At 42.3% G+C, this 20,958-nt stretch overlaps 1 protein-coding gene across 1 annotated transcript in view; it reads right to left on the bottom strand.

Moving 5' to 3' along the window:
- The window catches only part of Rab3-GAP (Rab3 GTPase activating protein), an 88,829-nt gene that overhangs the window by 47,972 nt on the left and 19,899 nt on the right, over positions 1-20,958 (bottom strand). Inside the window, exons 5-10 of the mRNA XM_080284552.1 lie at positions 20,546-20,744; positions 15,134-15,310; positions 7,275-7,425; positions 6,998-7,075; positions 5,667-5,806; positions 1,942-2,110 (exon numbers count right to left, since the gene is read on the bottom strand). Of these exons, the coding sequence (XP_080140678.1) occupies positions 1,942-2,110; positions 5,667-5,806; positions 6,998-7,075; positions 7,275-7,425; positions 15,134-15,310; positions 20,546-20,744 (914 nt within the window). The remainder of the gene's footprint in view (positions 1-1,941; positions 2,111-5,666; positions 5,807-6,997; positions 7,076-7,274; positions 7,426-15,133; positions 15,311-20,545; positions 20,745-20,958) is intronic.

Raw genomic sequence — 20,958 nt, 5'->3', positions numbered from 1 at the left:
CTGACATTTAAGATGCGAGTGACCAGCCTCATTCATCCCTGAGTGGCATTATGTGAGCAATAAACCCCAGCCACCCTTTGTATAAACCTACACAGGCCCAATCTGAATGAAGCGCCTTAATTACCCACTAAACCACCAGGTGCCATAATCTGGTTATATGGTTACAGTACCCCCCAGTGCAGTAAATGGTTTCCTGGCGTACAGGAAACCATTTGGCTTGTCACTCAGTCTAGAGGCACCCATAGGCAGAAGGAAGGGGAAAGTATGAGGGAAAGAAAGACAGAAGAGGGAGTGTAAAGTCACCTGTAGGCAGAAGGAAGTGGAAAGAATGAAGGAATGACAGAAGAGGAAGGAAAGACAAGAGTCAAGGGCAGACACCCAAAGCAACACTACATCGAGTGAGTGGATGGTGAGTGCCCCCATCTACCACCATATTGGTTCCACTGAAGGTAATATAGGAATCAGGCAATATCTGTCTATTAGTAAACTGGATATATTTGGTTTTCGAAGCATTAATGCAGCTATTATTTTTTCCCCATTCAGTGATCTTGGATAAGTCTTGATTTATGGATACGATTGTGCTGAGTTAAGGGTTCAAGATATCAAACTTTGTGAATGGGTTTTTAGATGTAAAGGAACTGTGAAGCAATGAGTCATCTGCATATGAGTAAATGGGATTATGGGTGTCAGACAAGAGATCATTAACATGAGTGATGAATAGGGTCAGAGCAAGGACTGATCCTTGTGGCACACTGGCATCAACTGAGTGGAAATCAAAATACGCATCGTCTACCTTTACTCTTTTCTTTCTGTTGTTGTGATATGAGGAGTTCAGCGGGACAAAAGATGATAGGCAGTAGCAAGGGAGTTTGGATAACAGGAAATGGTGTCACCCTCTGTCAAGACCTTAAGAAATGGCAAGGGTTACTGCACGGGTTTCTCCATGTTAGTCAACTGACTGATGGACTGTATGAATAATAAGACTGAGTATATCAATAGTGGCAAAAATCATACTGTCTGTCACTAATTAAACTGTTGGATTCAAGATGTTTAACAATGTGCATATTAATGACAATTTCTAATAACTTTAACGAGAGGATGTGATAACTAAGGGTCTGCAATCAGGGGGATCAGAGGAACTTCTTTCCTTTGGAACTGTGTGGATCTTAGCTTCTTTCCAAGACTCAGGGAATGAAAATGTACATATGCATACTCTGAATTTACCTAAAATGGGAACAAGTTCCAGGGAACACTTTTTCAAAACTATGGGAGTAATGCCATCTGGACCTGGAGCTTTGTTGTTAGTAACTTGTCTAGGATTGATTTTACATGTCTATTCTGTGTTTTTAGGGGAGAAATTTCAGGAGAGTCAAGTTCTAGTAGAGGAATGTTCCAACTGATTTCCTCTAAGGCAGAATTTCTGGCAAATGTACCTGTAGGGCAAGAACACTAAACTACTTTCAAATTTCACATTAGAGAGGATGTTAGAGCTTTTATGCTTTCCCACCATCCCATGGACCTTTTCCCAATCAAGCTGGGGTCTAATGACTCTGGTGTTTGGAAGGCCACTCCATTCCTTCATGGTACTGAGTAAAATGTATATTTTATCAAAAGGGATTGGTGAATCCAGATACAGTATTTAGATTTCACTTCCAGGATTAAACACACAGCTGAACACCTAGTTCAAACAGTCTGTCAAGTGTAGGGAGTGGAAGCCATGCTACCACAGTCCAGTAAAATGCATTGAAGGGAAGATGATCAGTCTACTTTCCTTGGTGACATTACAGGACCGACAAACTTTCAGCCACCAACTGGAATTCAAACTAATGCATGCAAAACTTAATCTCCACCTAACTTGAGCCTCCTGACCTATACCACCAAGCACTCTACTTTAGTATTTATATGAATACCAAATCAACACTCCAATAACATACAAAATACCTGGACTGCTTAGGTACGTTAAATGCAGCAGTGCGAGGGCCATGCTGAGGCGTCCACACTTCAAGAAGGCCACGGCGAGGAGCGTAAATGAGAAGGAAGCAGGCTGTCCGCCGTGCCCCGCTCCACTCACCCGAAACCTCCACCCACCCACAGTCTGCATCCCGATACCCTGCCAAGCACAAACCATCATCATCATCATGACCTTTTCTTTCCCACCTAAGCATGAGGTGAGACAGGATCTGCAAAACACTGAAAAGAAAGTACAAAAGAGGGAGAAATATTAACAGCATATCCTGTGAAACGGGTCAGACACTCATTCACACACCATTCATGCTCCCAGAGTCACATAGTTCCACTTCACAGATTTGATCATCTGTACTGTTTTTTTTTTAACAGATGCACTTCACATACAACTGCCAGACAGAACCAAAAGACGATAAAAAAATCTGAAAAGAGTAAGACCAGCTAGTCTTGCTTTACTATTAGAATTTCCATCAGTTTAACGAATGCAGTGTTGCAGAAGTCTGGCAGTGTATAAATAAATGCTGAATTTTATTAATTCTGGTTACTGAAGAGCTAGCCGGGGCCTGTCATACGTAGGAACTACATTTAACCCTATAATACTATGACATCTCTTGATATTTTACACTTGCTACTACCAAATATTTTACTCTTCACAGCTTATGAGAAAACCCTTGCAGTGAATGAATAATGGATGCTTTATGTAATCCCCAGGAAACAAAATCTCATCTAAAATGAATAAAATAATCTGGGGACAGCAAGAACAAAATAAAAACAGCAAGAACACACTAAAAATTATTTAATCAGATTCAAGGGGTTGATGTTGCCTCATATTAAATCCAGCGCACATATAACAGTGCCCTGCTTAGCTCAGCTAAGCACTGCCAGCTTTACAAATCCAATTGGACTACTAAAACCCCATCTACCAATTACATTACTGTATACTGTGCATAAAAGTCAAACAAAGTAAGGGGAAGAAGAAAAAAAATGTTAAGAGATGAGGTATAATTTCTGTGTAAAATACAGTAAAGCCATGGTCACACAAAGAAATTTTTTAGCAACAGCAATTGCAAGGTCAATTGCAAAAGCAAAGGAATTCTTTCAAAAGTGGTCACACAAGTTGTATGGCAGGCATGTGGCACCCGTCTAACAGCAAACTCTCATCCCTTTTCTGTCCCACTCTCTAAAGCAAGAGATAACCATTACTCCCAGTCCTTCATGTATGCAACAGGCCAACTCTGGAACTGTCTCCCTCTGTCTGCATTTCCTACTGCCTATGACCTCCAGTCTTTCAAACGTAGTGTCCAGACATCTCAAAATGAATGGATCTTGACTCTGGCTCCCTCTTTTATCTTGTTTTTTTCTCTTGGAGTGAACAGTCTCGTGGGCTCCTGGCCTTTTGTTCCTTCTTTCTTGCATTAAAAAAAAAAAAAAAGTTAATATTGGTAGGAAAGTGATGGACAAATGATATCTGCATGAACAGAGCAATTAGGCAATGTATCTGTAAGATAAATGTCAATGAGGATGCTTGTATTCTGCTATGTTTATTATATATTAAAAAAAGACAGCAGAATGCTGCTAGAAAAGGCCTGTGAACTCACAAGTATGAGTTGCTTACCAGAACAGGGAGTACAAGCATTTATTTAAAACTGGTCAGTGAGCTTAATTTGGAGAACCCAGAAACCATGAGGCAGTAGATATGACTCAGCAAATCCCAATATCTTCATGAGTTAAATCTTGTTTCTCATATTACTGACAACAGGATACCAACATGAGGAAATCTGTGATGCTGAGTGAGTGACAGAGTTGGATGTAAACAAAAGTTGGTCAAATTCAAGCCAAGAAGGCCCTGTACAAACATCCAGTGTATATTACCCTTGTGTTTTAAAAAATTATTTGTGTATTTTATTGATAATACTGTGATATCAATATATTATTTAATTATCATCATCATCATCATCTGAACCTCCTTTCCCACCCTAGGGCAGGGTGAGGAGTAGCAACATCCAGACAGCCAAAGTTTGCCCAATTCAATGGGCCATGCTTCCATTCACTCATCATTCAAGCTCTCGAAATCCTGGCTCCATTTGACAGGCCAAAAAAATTTCACCACGTTCTGTAGCTTCACATATACCTATCTGATACAGCCAATCTGAACGCTGCCACATTAAAAAGGGGTGCCACATGCCTCGTCATGCACTTCTCCGAACAAAATTCATCCAGCCAGCTCGATCTCTTGTCAGTCCCTTAGCCTCACCATCTTCCATACCTCTCTTCCTCCCACAGCCATACACCATATCCCTCCACCTTCTTCTTGGCCTACCTTGCCTCCTCCCTCCTTCAAATTCGCTCAGATATACCCCTTTCACCATTCTCTAGCCATCCATTCTCTCCACAAGACCATACCATCTCAGTACACAATCTGTGTAGTGTATTTGAATATAACAGTAGCAAGCAGCTGACTTAACTGCTGGTAGTCTTTCACATTCTGATGGACATAACTGTCTGAAAATCCTTCCTAAAGAAATGCCCCAGAAAACTTCTGAGTCCTTCTGCATTAAGCAAAACAGCAATTCTAGAAGCAAGAATTGCTCGAAAATATCTCACTTAACTGGGAGAAAGGGAAAGGAATGGATTCCAGTCAGCACAGTATAACTATATTCTATTGACTCTAACTTTACCTAAAACTGTCATCTCTCCATCTCAAATGTTAACTGAAACACATATTAACACCATAATCCATCCACTCACTCGATGCAGTGCTGCTTTGGGTGTCTGCCCGTTCCTCTCTTCCTTCCTTCCTCTTCTGTCTTTCTTTCCTTCATTCTTTCCTCTTCCTTCTGCCTACAGGTGATTTTACACTCCCTCCTCTTTCTTTCTTTCCTTCATTCTTTCCTCTTCTTTCTGCCTGTGGGTGACTCTATGCTAAATGACATGCCAAATGGTTTCCTGTACACCAGGAAACCATTTACTACGCTGGGTGGTAACCATATAACCAAATTATGGTGCCTGGTGGTTTAGTGGGTAATTAAGGCGCTCCAATTGGACTGAGCCAGTGTAGGTTTATATCTAAGGGGTGGCTGGGGTTTATTGCTCAAGCAATGCCGCTCAGGGATGAGTGAGGCTGGTCACTCTCAACTTAGATGTCAGGACCACCTTGCCTAGCCCTGGGCTCCTACATTCCTCATGGGACAACATTGGACTGGATGATGGATGGATGGATAAAGTGCTAGTCACAAAGAAGTGCTATGAAAAGGATAATGAGGCATAACACTGTCTTTTTCTGTCACTGAGCTATGTGAAATATGCTTCAAGAGGGTAAGGTGAAAACCTCAAAAGAAGCCTAAGATTCTGTGCAAATTCCTACATTCAGACCAATGGAACTAACTGGGACATCCTGTATATACAAGAATGATTCTTTTCCAATTTCCTTAACTCCCCCCTCCCCCCTTTCTTTGCTGATGGCAGAAGTGCCCCCTTGAAGGACTATAGTAACGGAACTGACATTCTCATTCAGCTGTTGAATGGAGTGGTATGCTAATACTAGCAATACTGTATACAAAGCTCTATCAAGCAGCTCTCCTAAGGGTTGATGTATGCCTGAAATTTTGCCAGGAAATTGCCTTCTCTTTTATCAATGGAGTTGTCTTGATCTAAGAAATACAAAATGAATGACATCATCAAGTAAAACTGATATCACTCACCTTTCCACATCCGTAAAGCAACACCTCTCTGAACATCAACGAGGGTTACACGGCCAATATCATCAGTGACAGCTGCCAGTCGCCGTCCTGCTGCCAGGCTTACTGTTATACCTACACGTTTCTTGTCTGGGATGGACCACCTAACACAATATTGGGGTTCGGATATCAGTATTGTAGACTGGTTTAAGATAACCTACTGTAACTATTATATACACAAAAGCTAGAGTAAAATATTCAATATGAGTGAAAAGCTGATACATCTATACAAAATTTCATGCAAATTCATCAGTAGAAATATTAGTTAATATTCCTATTTTTCTTCAATTGGGCAAACAGCCAAAAATTCTAAGTACGACTCATTTCCTAATAAATCAACATTTACAGTATTCCTCCTCCTCATCTGCCTAAGTCAGGTCTCTGGATAAAGGTATTTTCCAGTCAGGCCTACTGGCTGTTAGTCTGTTCCATCCAGTACCAGCAAATATCCAACTCCCATTATGCAACCTTGACCTCTGTCTTCCTCTTATTCTCACTCCATTTCTAGGTTACCACTCAGTTGCTCATTTTATTCATGTTATCTGTTCTACAAAGGATGTGACATGCCTAATTCCATTTTAAGCTTCATGACAGGAGTGATTGTATCCTCTGCTTTTGTCTGTTCCCTTATCTGTATGTTTCTCTTTTTCTTTCTTCAGGTAACACCCAACATCAACCTTTCTATCCTCTATCAGCAATCCTTATATTCCACGATTTTGTTAGACTCCATGTTTCTGATCCATAAGTTAGAAAAGGAACAGCACATTAATTATATACAGTAACACAAAAGAAGACTAACTAGAGGGTAGACTTTTAGGGCTTTAATGTCACTTTTTTTGTATGAAGCAGAATAATACACATTTTTCCAACATTTGAGTACTGCTCTAACTTTTAAACAGTCTGTACTTGAACTTTTAAAGTGTGTAAACAGTTTTGTTAATTAATTTAATGCAATCACCTGCATCCTTAATAACAGTGGTGAGACCATCATCACCTACTGCTTTATCCCTCTTCATTACTCTCAAACCTTTCTTTACTTCCTCTAATGTAATCCAAGGGATCACTGTGTCCACCATTCCTCCACACAGAACTGCTCTTCAATCATGATGCTGTTATTGTAATGCTTTGCATAAAACCTTGTTATACTGACAACATCATTTGTTTGTTACTTCTACATTATGGTCTCTCAGAGCAAATATCTAGTTCTTTCCAATAACAAACCTCTACTTAGTTCTCTTCATATCTCATCCATTCCTTAGAAAAAATATTCAAATCCTTGATAAATACTGACTAACCTGAATGGAAGTGGAGTAGCAAGTTCAATTTTGGGCTGCTCAGCCTCTTTAGCCTTGCCCTTACCAAACAGCCAGCCACTGAAAAGTAAAGTATTATGCAAACATTAAAGCACAGTCAGTCAAGAAACTGATTTACAGTACCTGTGTTCATATGTAATAATTAAGCATTGTATTTAACACTTTTATGAAAATCAATATCATGAACTATGCATATGCCCTTAAAATTTGGATCAGTACAGTAATTACTGTGTTTAGTAGCCCCAACACCCCTCCTGACCTTGCTGCTGAAACCAGGGCATCCTTGAGCTTGCTGGCATAGAGACGAGCTACATCTGCCACAAAGGGAGGAGCTGACCCCTCCTGAGCAGTAAGAAAGCCCATAAAAGGCACCCGACCAGCAGTGAGCAGCAGGGACGTGGCTGGTATTCCTGGTATGTAAAATTTTTTCTTTACTTTCCAAATATACAGCTACCAGTATCCTTCCCATGCAGAGACTCTGCCATGCTTAACACCATATCACTGACTGAAAGACATCCCTCAAACTTCAATATATTCATACACTATCATGTAGGATCTCTCAGTATTTCCATACTCACATTCCTAACCCTGATCACTACTTTCAGAGGACTTGTAGTGACATCAACACTATTCCTTTCATTTTCTTAGCAGATGAAACTGTATGATACCAATGACATTGCCACAATAGTCATGCATTTTTCAACATGCCACACCACTTTTGTACTGTTGGATGCATCATTAGATAGACTCAGTGACTATGCAACAAAAAGATCTCAAGGCCAAAATGGGACATACTTTCACATAGTGAGAACAGTATGGTGGAGTTGCAGTTTGAGAAAGAGGGACATAACAATCTTAAAATAATACAAACATTTAATTTCTCTCTCTATTATTTAATAAAACAATAATACAACTCATTTATGTGCAAGAAACAAAGTGGATGATTTTAGGTGTCTGACTTCCAGATGGTTACATTTGTTTATAGCCTGTGGGTTATGCCTTTTGTCACTTGGTGCTAGGGTTCTGTGACCCAAGCCCACTCACGTGACCCATGTCAAATACCTGCCTGCCTTAGCCTCATTACTGTGTTGACTGTTATTGTGTTTAGAAGCATTTTTTCTCACTCATTTCATCCCAGACCTCAGACCGTGCAGTTCCAAATAAACTCGGTTATGATGCCGTGGACTGCAAATGCTCCTCCTTGCAGTGAAAGTGTTAAGACAACAAGATGAACATATATTCTCAAGGAAAAAGTAAGAATAATGGACAAAGTAGCATTTAGCATGGAAGCTTCATGTGAACAAGAGGAGATTCATATGAGAAAAAAAGAAGTTGGCTGTGTTTATGATGTTGACAGGCTCTTTTCTGTTAAATGATAAAGTAAGCATGGAAATAAAAAAGTTACTGCATGACAGTATTGTGATACCAACTCTAACGTACGGAAGTGAAGCATGGACCTTGTTGGAAGGACACAAGTCAAGGGTGAAAGCAGTGGAAATGAGTTATTTTAGAGGAGCATGTAGTGTCACATGGAGAGACAGATTGACAAATGAGGAAGTGAAGAAGCATTGTGGTGTGGATGTGGATGCGATAGGAAGCGTTAGGAGAAACACACTGAGGTGGTTTGGCCATGTGGAGAGGATGGAGAGTGAGAGACTGACAAGGAGAGTGTATGTGAGTGAGGTGGAGGGAGGGAGAGGGAGGGGGAAGCCAGAGATGAGTTTGAGGGAAAGAATGGCGAGGTATATGGGAGAGGGGTTATGAGCTGCAAGCAGGGCAGTGAAATGGTGGGGAACAGGGCGACGTGGAGGCGGTTTGTTTGTGGCCACTCCTTATGGGATTAAGGCGTCTGGCAACAGATAGATAGACAGATAGTCAGATAAAAACTATGAAGAGGTTAATTACAGAATTCATGAGCTTTCACATTTACTGATATGAATGTGAACAGAGATTTGTGACTGACTTTTGTATAAGCTTACGGGCAAAGGGCTAGAAAGCTTCAGCTCTTCCAGTTTGCAAGAAGTTTACATTCTGATATAAGAAATAGTTTGGGAAAATTATTATATGAGTTCAGTTCTTGTGAATTAATTCATACAAATATATACTGCTTGGCTGACTTGTTTATTATTCTGGGTTACTGCAGTCATGTTTACCACAGAAACTGTTTGTGAATATGATATTCCGCTGACATTTCATGGGGATCTTAATACTGCGTGCGTGTGTGTGTGTGTGTGTGTGTGTGTATATATATATATATATATATATATATATATATATACAGTAACCCCTCCAATATCCGGATCAATAGAGCCATCGGTAGGTTCGGATATTGGTTTCGTCCGGATATTGGGCCCCAGCTTATGGACTTGTACTTATGGACCCTAACTCAGAGAAACACCTATACAACTCCCTCCGGACATGCATAGCACCTATTTAACACCCAAATCACACCAATAAGGCACATAAATGACTGAAATAAATGCAAAAGAAACATAAAATGTGGGTTTAGAAGTATGTTCATACATTAATAAACATTCTGGTACTTATGGACTCTAACCGAACCTAACCTAACCGAACCTAACCGAACTCTGAAAAACACATTCCTACTGCACATGCATGAGGTAAGTATAGTATGGAAAGAAGTACAGTATGACACTTTCTGGTAAGTATAGTATGGAAAAAAATACAATATGAAACATTCTGGTAAATATAGTATGGAAAATAGTACAACATGAAACATTCTGGCTACTTACAGCAAGTCCCTGGCCACCTCGATGAATAACCGCCTCCTCTCGGACTCTGACAGTAAGAACGATTTCCTGAAGCACTTGCACTACACACTTCCTGAAGTCTTGCACTGAACTTAGTCACTAACACACAGAAGTCCGTTCTTTTCACAGTGTTCACTTTAGTCCAAATAATGTTCCAGTTTAATTTAAGTGTTGCACATTAACTTTTCCCCAGTTTTTTTAATTTTCCAAAGCCAAAACAAAGAAGGTTAGTTACGTTAAATTTCTTTTCTACTTAGTCTTTTCTCCCAACTTGAAAACCTTAACACAACACACCGTTTTTCACTGCACAACACTCAAAATTCCCTTGTGTTCTAGTGGAGAAGTTCTTGCTGTTTATTAATTGTCAGAGCCCGAGAGTATCACTGGCTGGCGTCAAAGGGGTGCATCGGTGGGTCGTGGTGATGGCGTACCGACTACAGAAGACTCTGAAGACAGCCGCAAACTCACGTCGAGCGGTGACTCCACTGTAGCTGATGTGCTGGGCTGTGGCTCGGAGCATGAGGGCCTGTCTTGGGGAGGCAACGGAGTGGAACCAGGGCTTGGCACAGCGGGGGTCACGGGCCTGAAAAAACTGTCAATCGTTGACTGACGCAAGGACCGACGATTCTGGCGATTGATGATGCGCTGCCGGAAAGCACGCACTTCCTCCACGAGTCCCAAGGGCCCCATCTCCCTGTCGCAGTCCGGGTGTTCCAGGTAGTCTAGGACGAACTCTAGATGTTCCCGGAGTGCGCTCAGCTTGGGGATGGCTGGAGTAGTGTCCTGCTGAGCGGAGTCTGCATCATCATCGCCTTCGTCGTCGGAATCTTCAAGTTCGGGACTGACACCAGCAACCGAAGACGCGATCTCGATATCAGACAACGTCTGATACCCAGGATCGCCCTCGTCGTCGTCCAACCACTCACGAACATCGTCCACATCAACATCATCGCCGTGCGTCTGTAGCCGATGCATGGAAGTCATCCACGTCCAAACCCTAGGAAATCGTACTCCACATCTGTTCCGAGAAGCAGACGAGACCAACCATTTTCAAGAGTTTTCACAGGGACTTCCTTCCATGCACTAGCCCAGTTGTACAGCGCAGACTTGATGTTGTAGCGGCGAAGGTTTTCCAAAGTCCGCTTGCCTCGAGTGTCATGTCCTTCCCTGCGCTCGTCCTCGTCCTCGAGAACAACCATCACCTCGTCCAGGAACTTCCGACGGTACAGGCGCTTTGTTGCCACGATCACTCCTTGGTCCATTGGCTGAATGAGAGCAGTCGTATTAGGTGGCAGAAACATGCACCTAATACGGCCATTTTCAGCAACCAAGTCCTTGTCGCACGGGTGGGCAGGTGCATTGTCGAGGAGAAGGAGAGCCTTTACCTGGTCGCGAGGAATTCCCAGTGTCTTCGTCTGGTAATGTATGACCTCCTTGACGAAGTGATGGTGAAACCAGTCTTTGAAAATCATAGCTGTGAACCATGCTTTCAAAGAATGGTACCATACGACAGGAAGGACATCCATCACCCCACGAAGGCCCCGAGGCTGCTTTGCACGGCCAACAATAACGGGCTTAAGCCGGTGCATGCCGTTAGCATTGGCACAACACAAAGCAGATATCCGTTCCTTAGAAAGCTTGCGGCCAGGTACACGCTTCTCCGTCTCATCGGCCAGAGTGTTCGTTGGCACCGAGCGATAGAATAGGCCAGTTTCGTCAGCGTTATAGACTTGACCGAGAGTGAGGCCCTCCCTGTCTATCAAGCCTTTCACCTTGTGCCGAAACTCGTCCACTCCATCCTCGTTAGCATCCAATGTTTTGCCATGTGCTTTACGGTTAGTAAGGCCATGTCGTAACTTGAACGCGATGAGCCAACCATCAGATGCCTTGAAGTCAAGGGCGTCGTGAAGCCTTGCAAACTTCTCAGCAGCAGCCTTCAGCTCCGTTCCACGTACCATCACACCAGCTGCACGTTGCTGTCGATACCAAATCAACGTGGAGCGGTCGATCTCTGCATACTTGGGGGTAAACATAACCTTCCTCTCCACGTTGCGTTTGCTTCTCGACGAGAAGTCAGCCGTGTACTGCATGAGCTTGTCTCGGGAACGCTTGATATCGAACAAAGTCGACCGGGCCAGGTTGAACTCGCAGAGAATGCGTGAGGAAGACCAACCCGCATCAACCTTCTCCAATATCTCCCGTTTCTTCTCCAGAGTCAACACCACTCTCTTCCTTTTCTCAGGAGGCGGGGCCATCATCACACACACTAAGAGTAGGGCAGAGAGCAGCAGGAGGCCTTGCAGCAAGTACGGCACCACCACAAAAGCGAGCACGTGGGCAGCCATGGCGAACAGCGTAGGTCTTGTCGCGGTGAGAAACAGGTGGGAAGTGGGGAGGATGCAGCGGCGCTCTATCGGACGTCGGAGGAATGACGAACCAAAACAATGCTCTCACGCGGCGCGCGCGGCAAGTTCAAATTACGGACGGCAAAAAATCGATTTTTTTTCCCAATTTTTTTGGATTTTCGGACCATTTTGGGAATGTTTGATCCCAGGATGATAAGGTCCGGGTAGTGGGGATGTTCGGTTATTGGGCGTCCGGATATTAGAGTGATTACTGTATATATATATATTTATCTATTACCAGATGCCTTAATCCCATAAGGGGTGGCCAAAAAAAAAATCACCTCCACGTCATCCTGTCCCCTGCCATTTCACTGCCCTGCTCCCAGCTCACACCTTCCTTTCTCATATACCTCTCTACTCCATCCCTCCATCTCCTCCTTGGCTTTCCCCTCCCTCTCCCCCCTTCCACCTCATTCACATATACTCTCCTCATCAGTCTCTCACTCTCCATCCTCTCCACATGGTCAAACCACCTAAATGTGTTTCTCCTAATGCTTCCTATCACATCCACATCCACATCCACACCACAACTCTCCTTCACTTCCTCATTTGTCAGTCTGTCTCTCCATGTGACTCCACATCCTCCTCTAAAATAACTCATTTCCATTGCTCTCACTCTCGACTTTTCTCCCTCCAACAAGGTCCAAGTATCACTTCCATACGATAGAGTTGGTATCACAATACTGTAATGTAGTAACTTTTTTACTTCCATGCTCACTTCCCTATTTCCTGTCACTGCTTTCAACGAACCAGCAACCTTTCTTCCTTGTTGTACCCTTTCAGGCACTTCACCCTCTAAACTTCCATCCTTAAGGCCAGTTCACACAAGCAAAATCGCGGCAGTTTTTTTTCGCCGATTCACGGGAAAAAAAAATTCAATTTTGGGGTTTCTCCCAGAAAGGTGTTCACATGTACAAGGACTGCAGAGGCAAGAATGCGGCAACAGTGTTAACAAACAAAGATGGACCACCACACCCATACTAAGTGTGTAGCTCTTGCTCTTGCACTCTTCCTACTTCAAGATGAGCCCTCACGGCCGCGATTCAGCTCGTGTGAATAGGCCTGTCGCACAGTTTTCCGGTAGCTTCAGGGGCCATATGCATAATTTTCTTAATCATAAAATCATGTATAAGATTTCTTGTGTATATCTTTAACTCATACGTAAATAATCATACTTTATACTCATGCTCATACCAGATACACCCAAATTGGAAAAATGTTAAAGTGAGAGTAGCAGTAGTAAACACACCAGATGTTGTAGTTGTCTTCGTTCCCAGAGCTTTGCCTTGTTCGGTGCTTCTATTTAAATTGGCCTGGCTTCTTTCTACTGATTCCGGCAAAAAAAAGACCGACATGTCAGTCTCTTCATACCAGCAAAAAAAGTGACTGGAATTTCTACCCGGAAGCAAATTCCAGCAAAAAACAACAGTGATTTTGCTTGTGTGAACTGGCCTTTACTCATCACACTACCCAAGCATTTAAATGCACTCACATTTTCCATTTCCTCCTCATCCAGCCTCACAGTGTACAGTGGTATACATGATGGAAATTAATAGTTAATGAGGTCAGATTAATGTATGTATGCTCCAAAGGGGCACGCAGGGTTCGTCAGTTCTGTACACACACACACACACACACACACACACACACACACACACACACACACACACACACACACATGTAAACCCCTATACATGCAACTTTCCAGCCAAGTATGTGCATCTCCCTTCCTTCATGATTCAATGTACCATCCATACTAATACTAATAAATTAATGTTTCACTTAACATCACAGTGTTACGTGAAACTCACTTTGTGAGAGAGTAATGCTCCACCATGAAGTATCAGCTTCTCAAATATTAAAAATATCATAGTTACAGTTGCAAGTACAGCTGCATGTACAGTATGTATCAACATGCATCTGATACTGTGGACAGTTCTAGATCCATTTATATGTAGGCTGCCAAATGTAAGTCCATAAGCATAAGTAAGTAACTGAATAAGAACTAATTTATTTACATAATCCATGGCAGGCAACTTACCAAATATGAGCACGATTTTTAACAATGCATCACAAAATTTCTAGTGGGAGCAATGTAAAACAGTTTTATAGGATATCAAGCTATTTATTAAATCTCATCTCACCTGCAAGGTTAAGCCCAGAAACAAAAAAACAGTAGTTACAATACTAGGCTATGCAAGCCCAGAAACAAAGAAACAGTAGCTACTATGAATGATTTTCATGCACTTCCTGATTCATTTGCCATTACGTTATCACCCAAAGAATGCTTAAATGTGTCTTGAAAAAACAGTTTTTAATGCTAAATTGAAAGCACAGTCAACAGTGGCTAGGGAAAGAAAGGGCGATATAATAAATTATCAAAAGTAGCACTGTCAAGTTATGGCACACTGGACTAGCTGGCAACTCAGGCTTTGACGGAGGTAGGTCCCACTCATGTAGCTGCTAGTTTTCTGCCAACTGAGAAATCATCATTCACAAAAATTCCTTAACCATGGTGAAGCTGAGTAAAAATACTTCATGGTTAGGTGTGTCATACCATTCTCAAGGCAATGATTTATATCTGAAGTAATTTTGCAATGGTCACTTGACTGACCATTATGTCCACGGATTACGTGCAAGTCAAATTTGTTTCAACCCTTAACTTCCCCTGCATATCTTGACTACTTAGTCATGAACAAATGTGTGTTGTGTTAATAGCTTTCCAGAGCTGAACAATAGTCTTCTTGTGGAAAAACTCTGTGAAAGTGTGTTAAATAAGAGATTATTGTACTCTTAGTATTAACTATAAAAGTTTTGTAGCTGCAAGGCATATAACCTTTCAATAATATATTTAAAACACAGAGAAAATTATTACACATATCCAGGACATCAGTATATAAAAAAGCAGTCCTACAATACCAACCACCATTATGGCTTCATACCTGTTGAGAAAGAGTGGGTGAAACCTTTCGTGAGAGAGGCCTGTGCCAGGTGATCATAGAGGCAAGGTGGGATGAGACCTGGAGCAGCGCAGTCCCTCACCGATCCCTGATCTACAAGTCCCCATTTTTTGTATCCAAGTGGTGGAACACTCACATTTTCACCCCCACTTGCAGCAGCTGTGAATATTGTGAAAGAACAATTAACATCATTGTAGTATGTGAATGAGGTGGACAGGGAGAGTGGAAAAGAGGGACTAACGATAAGGCGGAAGGATGAGGGTGGAGTAAGGTGGGGAGTGGGCAGCCTGATAGTGGAAGTAAGGGTGACACAGATGTAGTTTGTTTTGGCTGGCCCCTCCAGGATTAAGGTGTCTAGCTACGGACACACAAAAAAACAAACTCCTATGACCTACTTTCAACTGAATAACACTGCCTGGTACAGTACTGATAGAGAATACTGCACTCAAGTTGTTCTGACCATGAAAAGGTTAATTGCTGTCTAAAAACTGAAGTGACCCGAGTGTGAATATAACAACACAGCAATCACACTTATTTACTGGTAATTGTTCTTAACCCCTTCAGTACTAGAAAAATGAGTCCATATATGCATCTGGAAAAAAAAATGCAGTGCAGGAACCAAATCTGTGACATCCATATATGTGTACTCAGGTCATGTAACTGAAGCAACTGGGATTAAAGAATGCTTGATTTGACTACTTTGGCATGTTTAGATGTGGCATAGCAGCTTTTATTGTGGGTATGAGCAGTGTGGCAACATGATTTGTCACAATCAGGTGATTCCATCATCCATCCATCATCCAATCCTACATTGCCCCAGGAGGATCGTAGGAGCCCGGGGCTAGGCAAGCTGGTCCTGACATTTAAGATGAGAGTGACCAGCCTCACTCATCCCTGAGTGGCATCATGTGAGCACTAAATCCCAACCACCCCTTGGATAGAAACCTTCACTGGCTTAATCTGATAGGAGCGCCGTAACTACCCACTAAACTACCACGTGCCATAATTTAGTTATACTACTGTATCTATCTATCTATCTATAGCCCGACTCCCTAATCCCGCAAAGGGTGGCCGCAGACAAAACGCCTCCATGTCGCTCTGTCACCCGCCATTTGACTACTCTCCCCCCAATTCACCCCTCCCCTCCCTCATATACCTCTCTACTCCATCCCTCCACCTCATCCTCGGTCTACCTCTCCCTCTCCCTCCCTCCACCTCACCTACATACACCCTCCTAGTCAGTCTTTCATTCTCCATTCTCTTCACATGTCCAAACCACCTCAGTGTATTTCTCCTAATCTTCTCAACCACATCCACATCCACCCCACAACGTTCCTTCACTTCTTCATTTGTCAACCTGTCCCTCCACGTCACTCCACATGCTCCTCTCAAGTAACTCATTTCCACTGATCTCACTCTTGACTTGTTCCCCTCTTGCAAGGTCTACGCCTCGCTTCCATACGTCAGGGTAGGGATCACAATACTGGTCACATCGTCAGGAGATGAACTGGTGGAAGGGTGACCAGAACATGCATCGTCATCTGTCGATGTTCGTCCATTTTTAAAATGCTTAACCCCTTAACCGCGGGGCGTCACTTTCGTGACGCTTGGGAGCAAGGGATCATACCGCGGGGCATCGCTTTTGTGATTCTGTGTTATTTTGAATTCACCTGGGCTTCCAAGTGGGGGCTTGTATCATCTATCAGTACTGCCAATGTCCAACACTAGTCAGCACTCCTAATCTCATCTGTACTCCCATCCATTGTTGACAATTTAGCCATTTCTCCCCGTTCTTGACTCCCCTCCCTACCCCCCCTCCATTACCCTATCCTCTCGCCTGCCCGGCCGTGCTACGCTAAGTAAATCTTCCCTGGAATTTTTCACTGATTTCATCCATTGAAATAAGCCCTATGTCCTATTCTTGTATCAAATAATATATACAAGAAAGAAATAAGGTAAGTGAGAGTGCCATACACCTGGATTTGGCTAATTATCACCTGACAACACCTCATGTGCACTCGTTCGCTAATTTTCGCTGTTTTTCCCCCTTGAAATATGCCGTATAATCTATTTTCGTAATAAATATACATGTAAGGAGGGAAGGGAGAAGCCTAAGTGATATTTACATTCACCTGGAACTACCTAATTTATAATGTATTGTCTAGATTTCCTGCCAATCATATCAGTGCTAGACAAAGCTGTTTCAAGATATAACATTGGTAGCTCTGAATATATATCTCCTAAGTAGGCCTCTAATCTATTTTCGTAATAAATATACATGTAAGGAGGGAAGGGAGAAGCCTAAGTGATATTTACATTCACCTGGAACTACCAAATTTATAATGTATTGTCTAGATTTCCTGCCAATCATATCAGTGCTAGACTTAGCTGTTTCAAGAAGTAATATTGGTAACTCTGAATAACCCCTAAAGCAGGCCTCCATGCTGGCCCTCCGTTATCAGTTCACTCTCATCTTCCGAAGCGAGGGCACGTATGTTTCTTCTTGCTGACTTCAAGGCCTTTTTTCACCCCCATGCAAATGGCCCTGTGACCTTTACCCCCTACTAAACCTCGTGTGGAAAGAGGTAAAGGGCTGACAATTGATAAAAGAGTGACTACGATCTTTCTATTGAGTAAAACTGTGCAAGTTGAATTGTAAATAATGTGTAAATAATGTGTAAACAGCAAGTGAAAGTAATGAATGTAAATATACGTGAACAATGGAAAATAGTTTTATAAGTTATTTCAAGTGACAGTGCACAACACAGTGTAAATAAAATAGAAATGTAAATAACGTAAATAAAATAGAGAACGTAAATAGAAATGTAAATGAGTAGTATTATAAGAATACGAGTATATACCCTAGGAGTAATGAAAGTGAAAGTTTCACTCTGGCATGTCTGAATGCTATGAGTTATGAGAGTGAAGATGAAAGTGACATTCACTCTCAATGCCAGTATACAGGACGAGAAAGTGAATGCCACGTATTTTACTGAAAGAAATTGAATCCCTACAGTGACAATAAACTAATACTACTGAAGGAAACTTATGGATAAAGACTGTAGAATATAGTAATAGAAATATAAAGTGTGAGGGGTTTTATGAATAATAAATGACAGAGTACCAAGAGCGAACTAGTGACAGTGCGACGATCAGACGTGCTCGTAATTTCCATTGCTTTCACAGTGTTTTTTTTTTTTTTTGAGTATGGATCCCAAACTACTTGAAAATTGTAGAATAGTGTTTATAGTGTTTGTATCTGGCTGTGGTAATCATATTACGGGTTGTCGGGAAGTGTAAAGTGGAGACTTTGTTACCCTACTTCAGAGGTCTCCACAAGTCCTACGGTAACCGACGAAGGCTCAACAATCATTCCAGGAGAAAGCTGAAGGTATGTGCCATAAGGATATGTAATTTTATTATTCTAGGACTAATAACTGATTTTTGACAAATATTTTTTGAGAGTCTGTCGGAGCCCAAATAACCCCGCGGCACACGCAAGTCATTGGTAAACAAGCCCGCGGTGTAGGGGTTAAACCATTCGTACATTTGTGTAATCCCCAAAGCATTGTTACCAAATGCTTGTTTAACATTTTATGACTTTCTCTTACGTTCTTCCTGAGTTTCAAACAAAAACTGATGCACACACGTTGCTCTTTCACATCCTCCACTTTTAAGATCACAAAATTCACAAACTATGCCAAACACAACGATAAAAAACACACACACATGCAGTGAATGCATCCACCCTCCACAATGCCACTTTACTCACTAACAAACAAAGGGTGCATGCACTGCCACCTAGCACCCACACACCGTATGACAAGCAGTTTCTGTCCGCTTTCAAATTTCAGGAACTTTTGGGTAGGACCTCGTGGGAAGTGGAATATGGTACGGGGCACAAGGGCTTGTGAGTTAATGCAGCTAAAACAAAAGTGAAGATACCTAGGGCTGGTGTGGTACTGTCAAAGAAGAGGAAGAGTAGCCATGTGCAGTTTGCTACAAGGGCATGGGAAGTAATTCTATCCTGTGCATTATTTGTAATAAGTGGGTGCACAAGAGGTGCAGTGGTATTACAGGTAGATTGCAAAAAAAAGCTGATTTCATGTGTGTGGTGTGTCGAGGAGAGCAGGTGGATATTGTCAGGCGTGAAAGGACTGATCTTCCTGGTGAGTCTCTTGAGTGTATGGAAGAGTTTTGTTACTTGGGAGACATGTTATAAGCTGCAGGTGGGGCTGGTGCTTGCTCCATGGCTAGGGTGAGGAGTGGTTGGAAGAAGTTCAGGGAGCTCTTGCCTCTCCTGACATTGAGAGGGCTTTACCTCTGTGCTATGGGATCTTTGTATGCAACATATGTTATGAGTTTAATGCTGCAGGGTAGTAAAACCTGGGCAATAAAAGAGAGGATATCTGTAGGCTCAAACATAGAGAAATGACAATGATTAGGCAGATGTGCAGTGCATCCTTGAATGCGAGGCCTGGTGGGGTTAGGTTTATGATGGAGGAGTTGAGAAGAAGGATGGGACTGGAGCGTATTGGTGTTGTGATGAGAAGGGGTAAACTGAGATGGTTTGGGCATGTGGAGAGGAAGAGGGATGACAATTAGGTGCAGAATGTGAGAAGTGTGAACGTTGGGGGTAGGACTGCAAGAGGAAGGGGGATGATAATTAGGTAATTAAGTGCAGAATGTGAGAAGAGTGAATGTTGGGGATAAGGTTATGAAAGACAGACTGGAAACAACCTGGGATGAGGTCATAGAGTGTGACCTCAAGGATAAGGGGCTGAACAGGGAGGCTGCCAGAGACTGAGCAGCATGGAGTGCCACCATTAGGTGACCAAGGCTAATGAATGTAAGCATGTTGGAGCCTTTATAAATGAAATGAAATGAAACCTCACAAGAAAGTAAAATCATCAACACATTTTTTTTTCTTTCAGATGTACTTCACAGGCACCTGCAGGACACAATTATCTGTCAAACATCAAGTTCAAATAGTGCACCTCTTGTCGTGTGATCTCCCAACATACTTCTTCCATCCATTTCAATCTCTTGATAAAATAATTTCTATGCTTCAATGACTTTCATATCTCATATTCTCATATACACTCATTTGTCATGATCTTCTATCTTCTCCTTCTCCCACCAAGCCTCCATCCACCTTCACTAACACATATCCTTTTCACTACCCTGATTGGTACAAGGAAGAGACACCTTCATGCAGTGGCACTAATGCAACTGGGTAGCTTTGCAGCCCAATTATACAAAAGTCCAATAACTTCCCTATCACCCAAAAGGAGGAGTGTGGATGGTAGGAAAAGTGCAACTTCAGCCTGCAGCCCATTAAGTTTACATTCTGGTAACCCCTGAACAACAACAACAGTATTAAAAGTACCTTACCTTTAGCAGCTTGGTTCCTGCAACCTCTAAGAGTTTGTAGAAGGGAAAATCCATCGATGGTGGTAATGGCACGGGGATAAAGAATAACCAGCTCCTCACTCAAGTCCTGAGTCAAAGTAGGGCAAGGCTGAGCAGTGCGACACTTGAGGCTCACCACTGCACCTTCCTCAAACAACTGTGACAGCAGCACTAGTCCCGTCTGTCAAGTAAGATTACACCATTATTTTTTTCCTTACACTGATGGGACTGAGGGGATAGACAACTACTTCTGTATTCCCTGCATAGTGTAAAAAATAATTAAATGGGTCAGGAGTGCAAGGGTAGAACCCTTTTCCCTCCTTTGCATTTGTATAGCAATGTAGTTACCTCACTGTTCAGTCACCTGATTTTAAAAATTCACTAAAAAATGTTAA

This window comes from Coenobita brevimanus, chromosome 101 (assembly GCF_032717465.1).
Source record: "Coenobita brevimanus isolate Jiangsu-jjx chromosome 101, ASM3271746v2, whole genome shotgun sequence".
Classification (NCBI taxonomy): Eukaryota; Metazoa; Arthropoda; class Malacostraca; order Decapoda; family Coenobitidae; genus Coenobita; species Coenobita brevimanus.
Note: the sequence above shows the minus strand (reverse complement) of the source record. Positions and strands in the feature narration are given on the sequence as shown.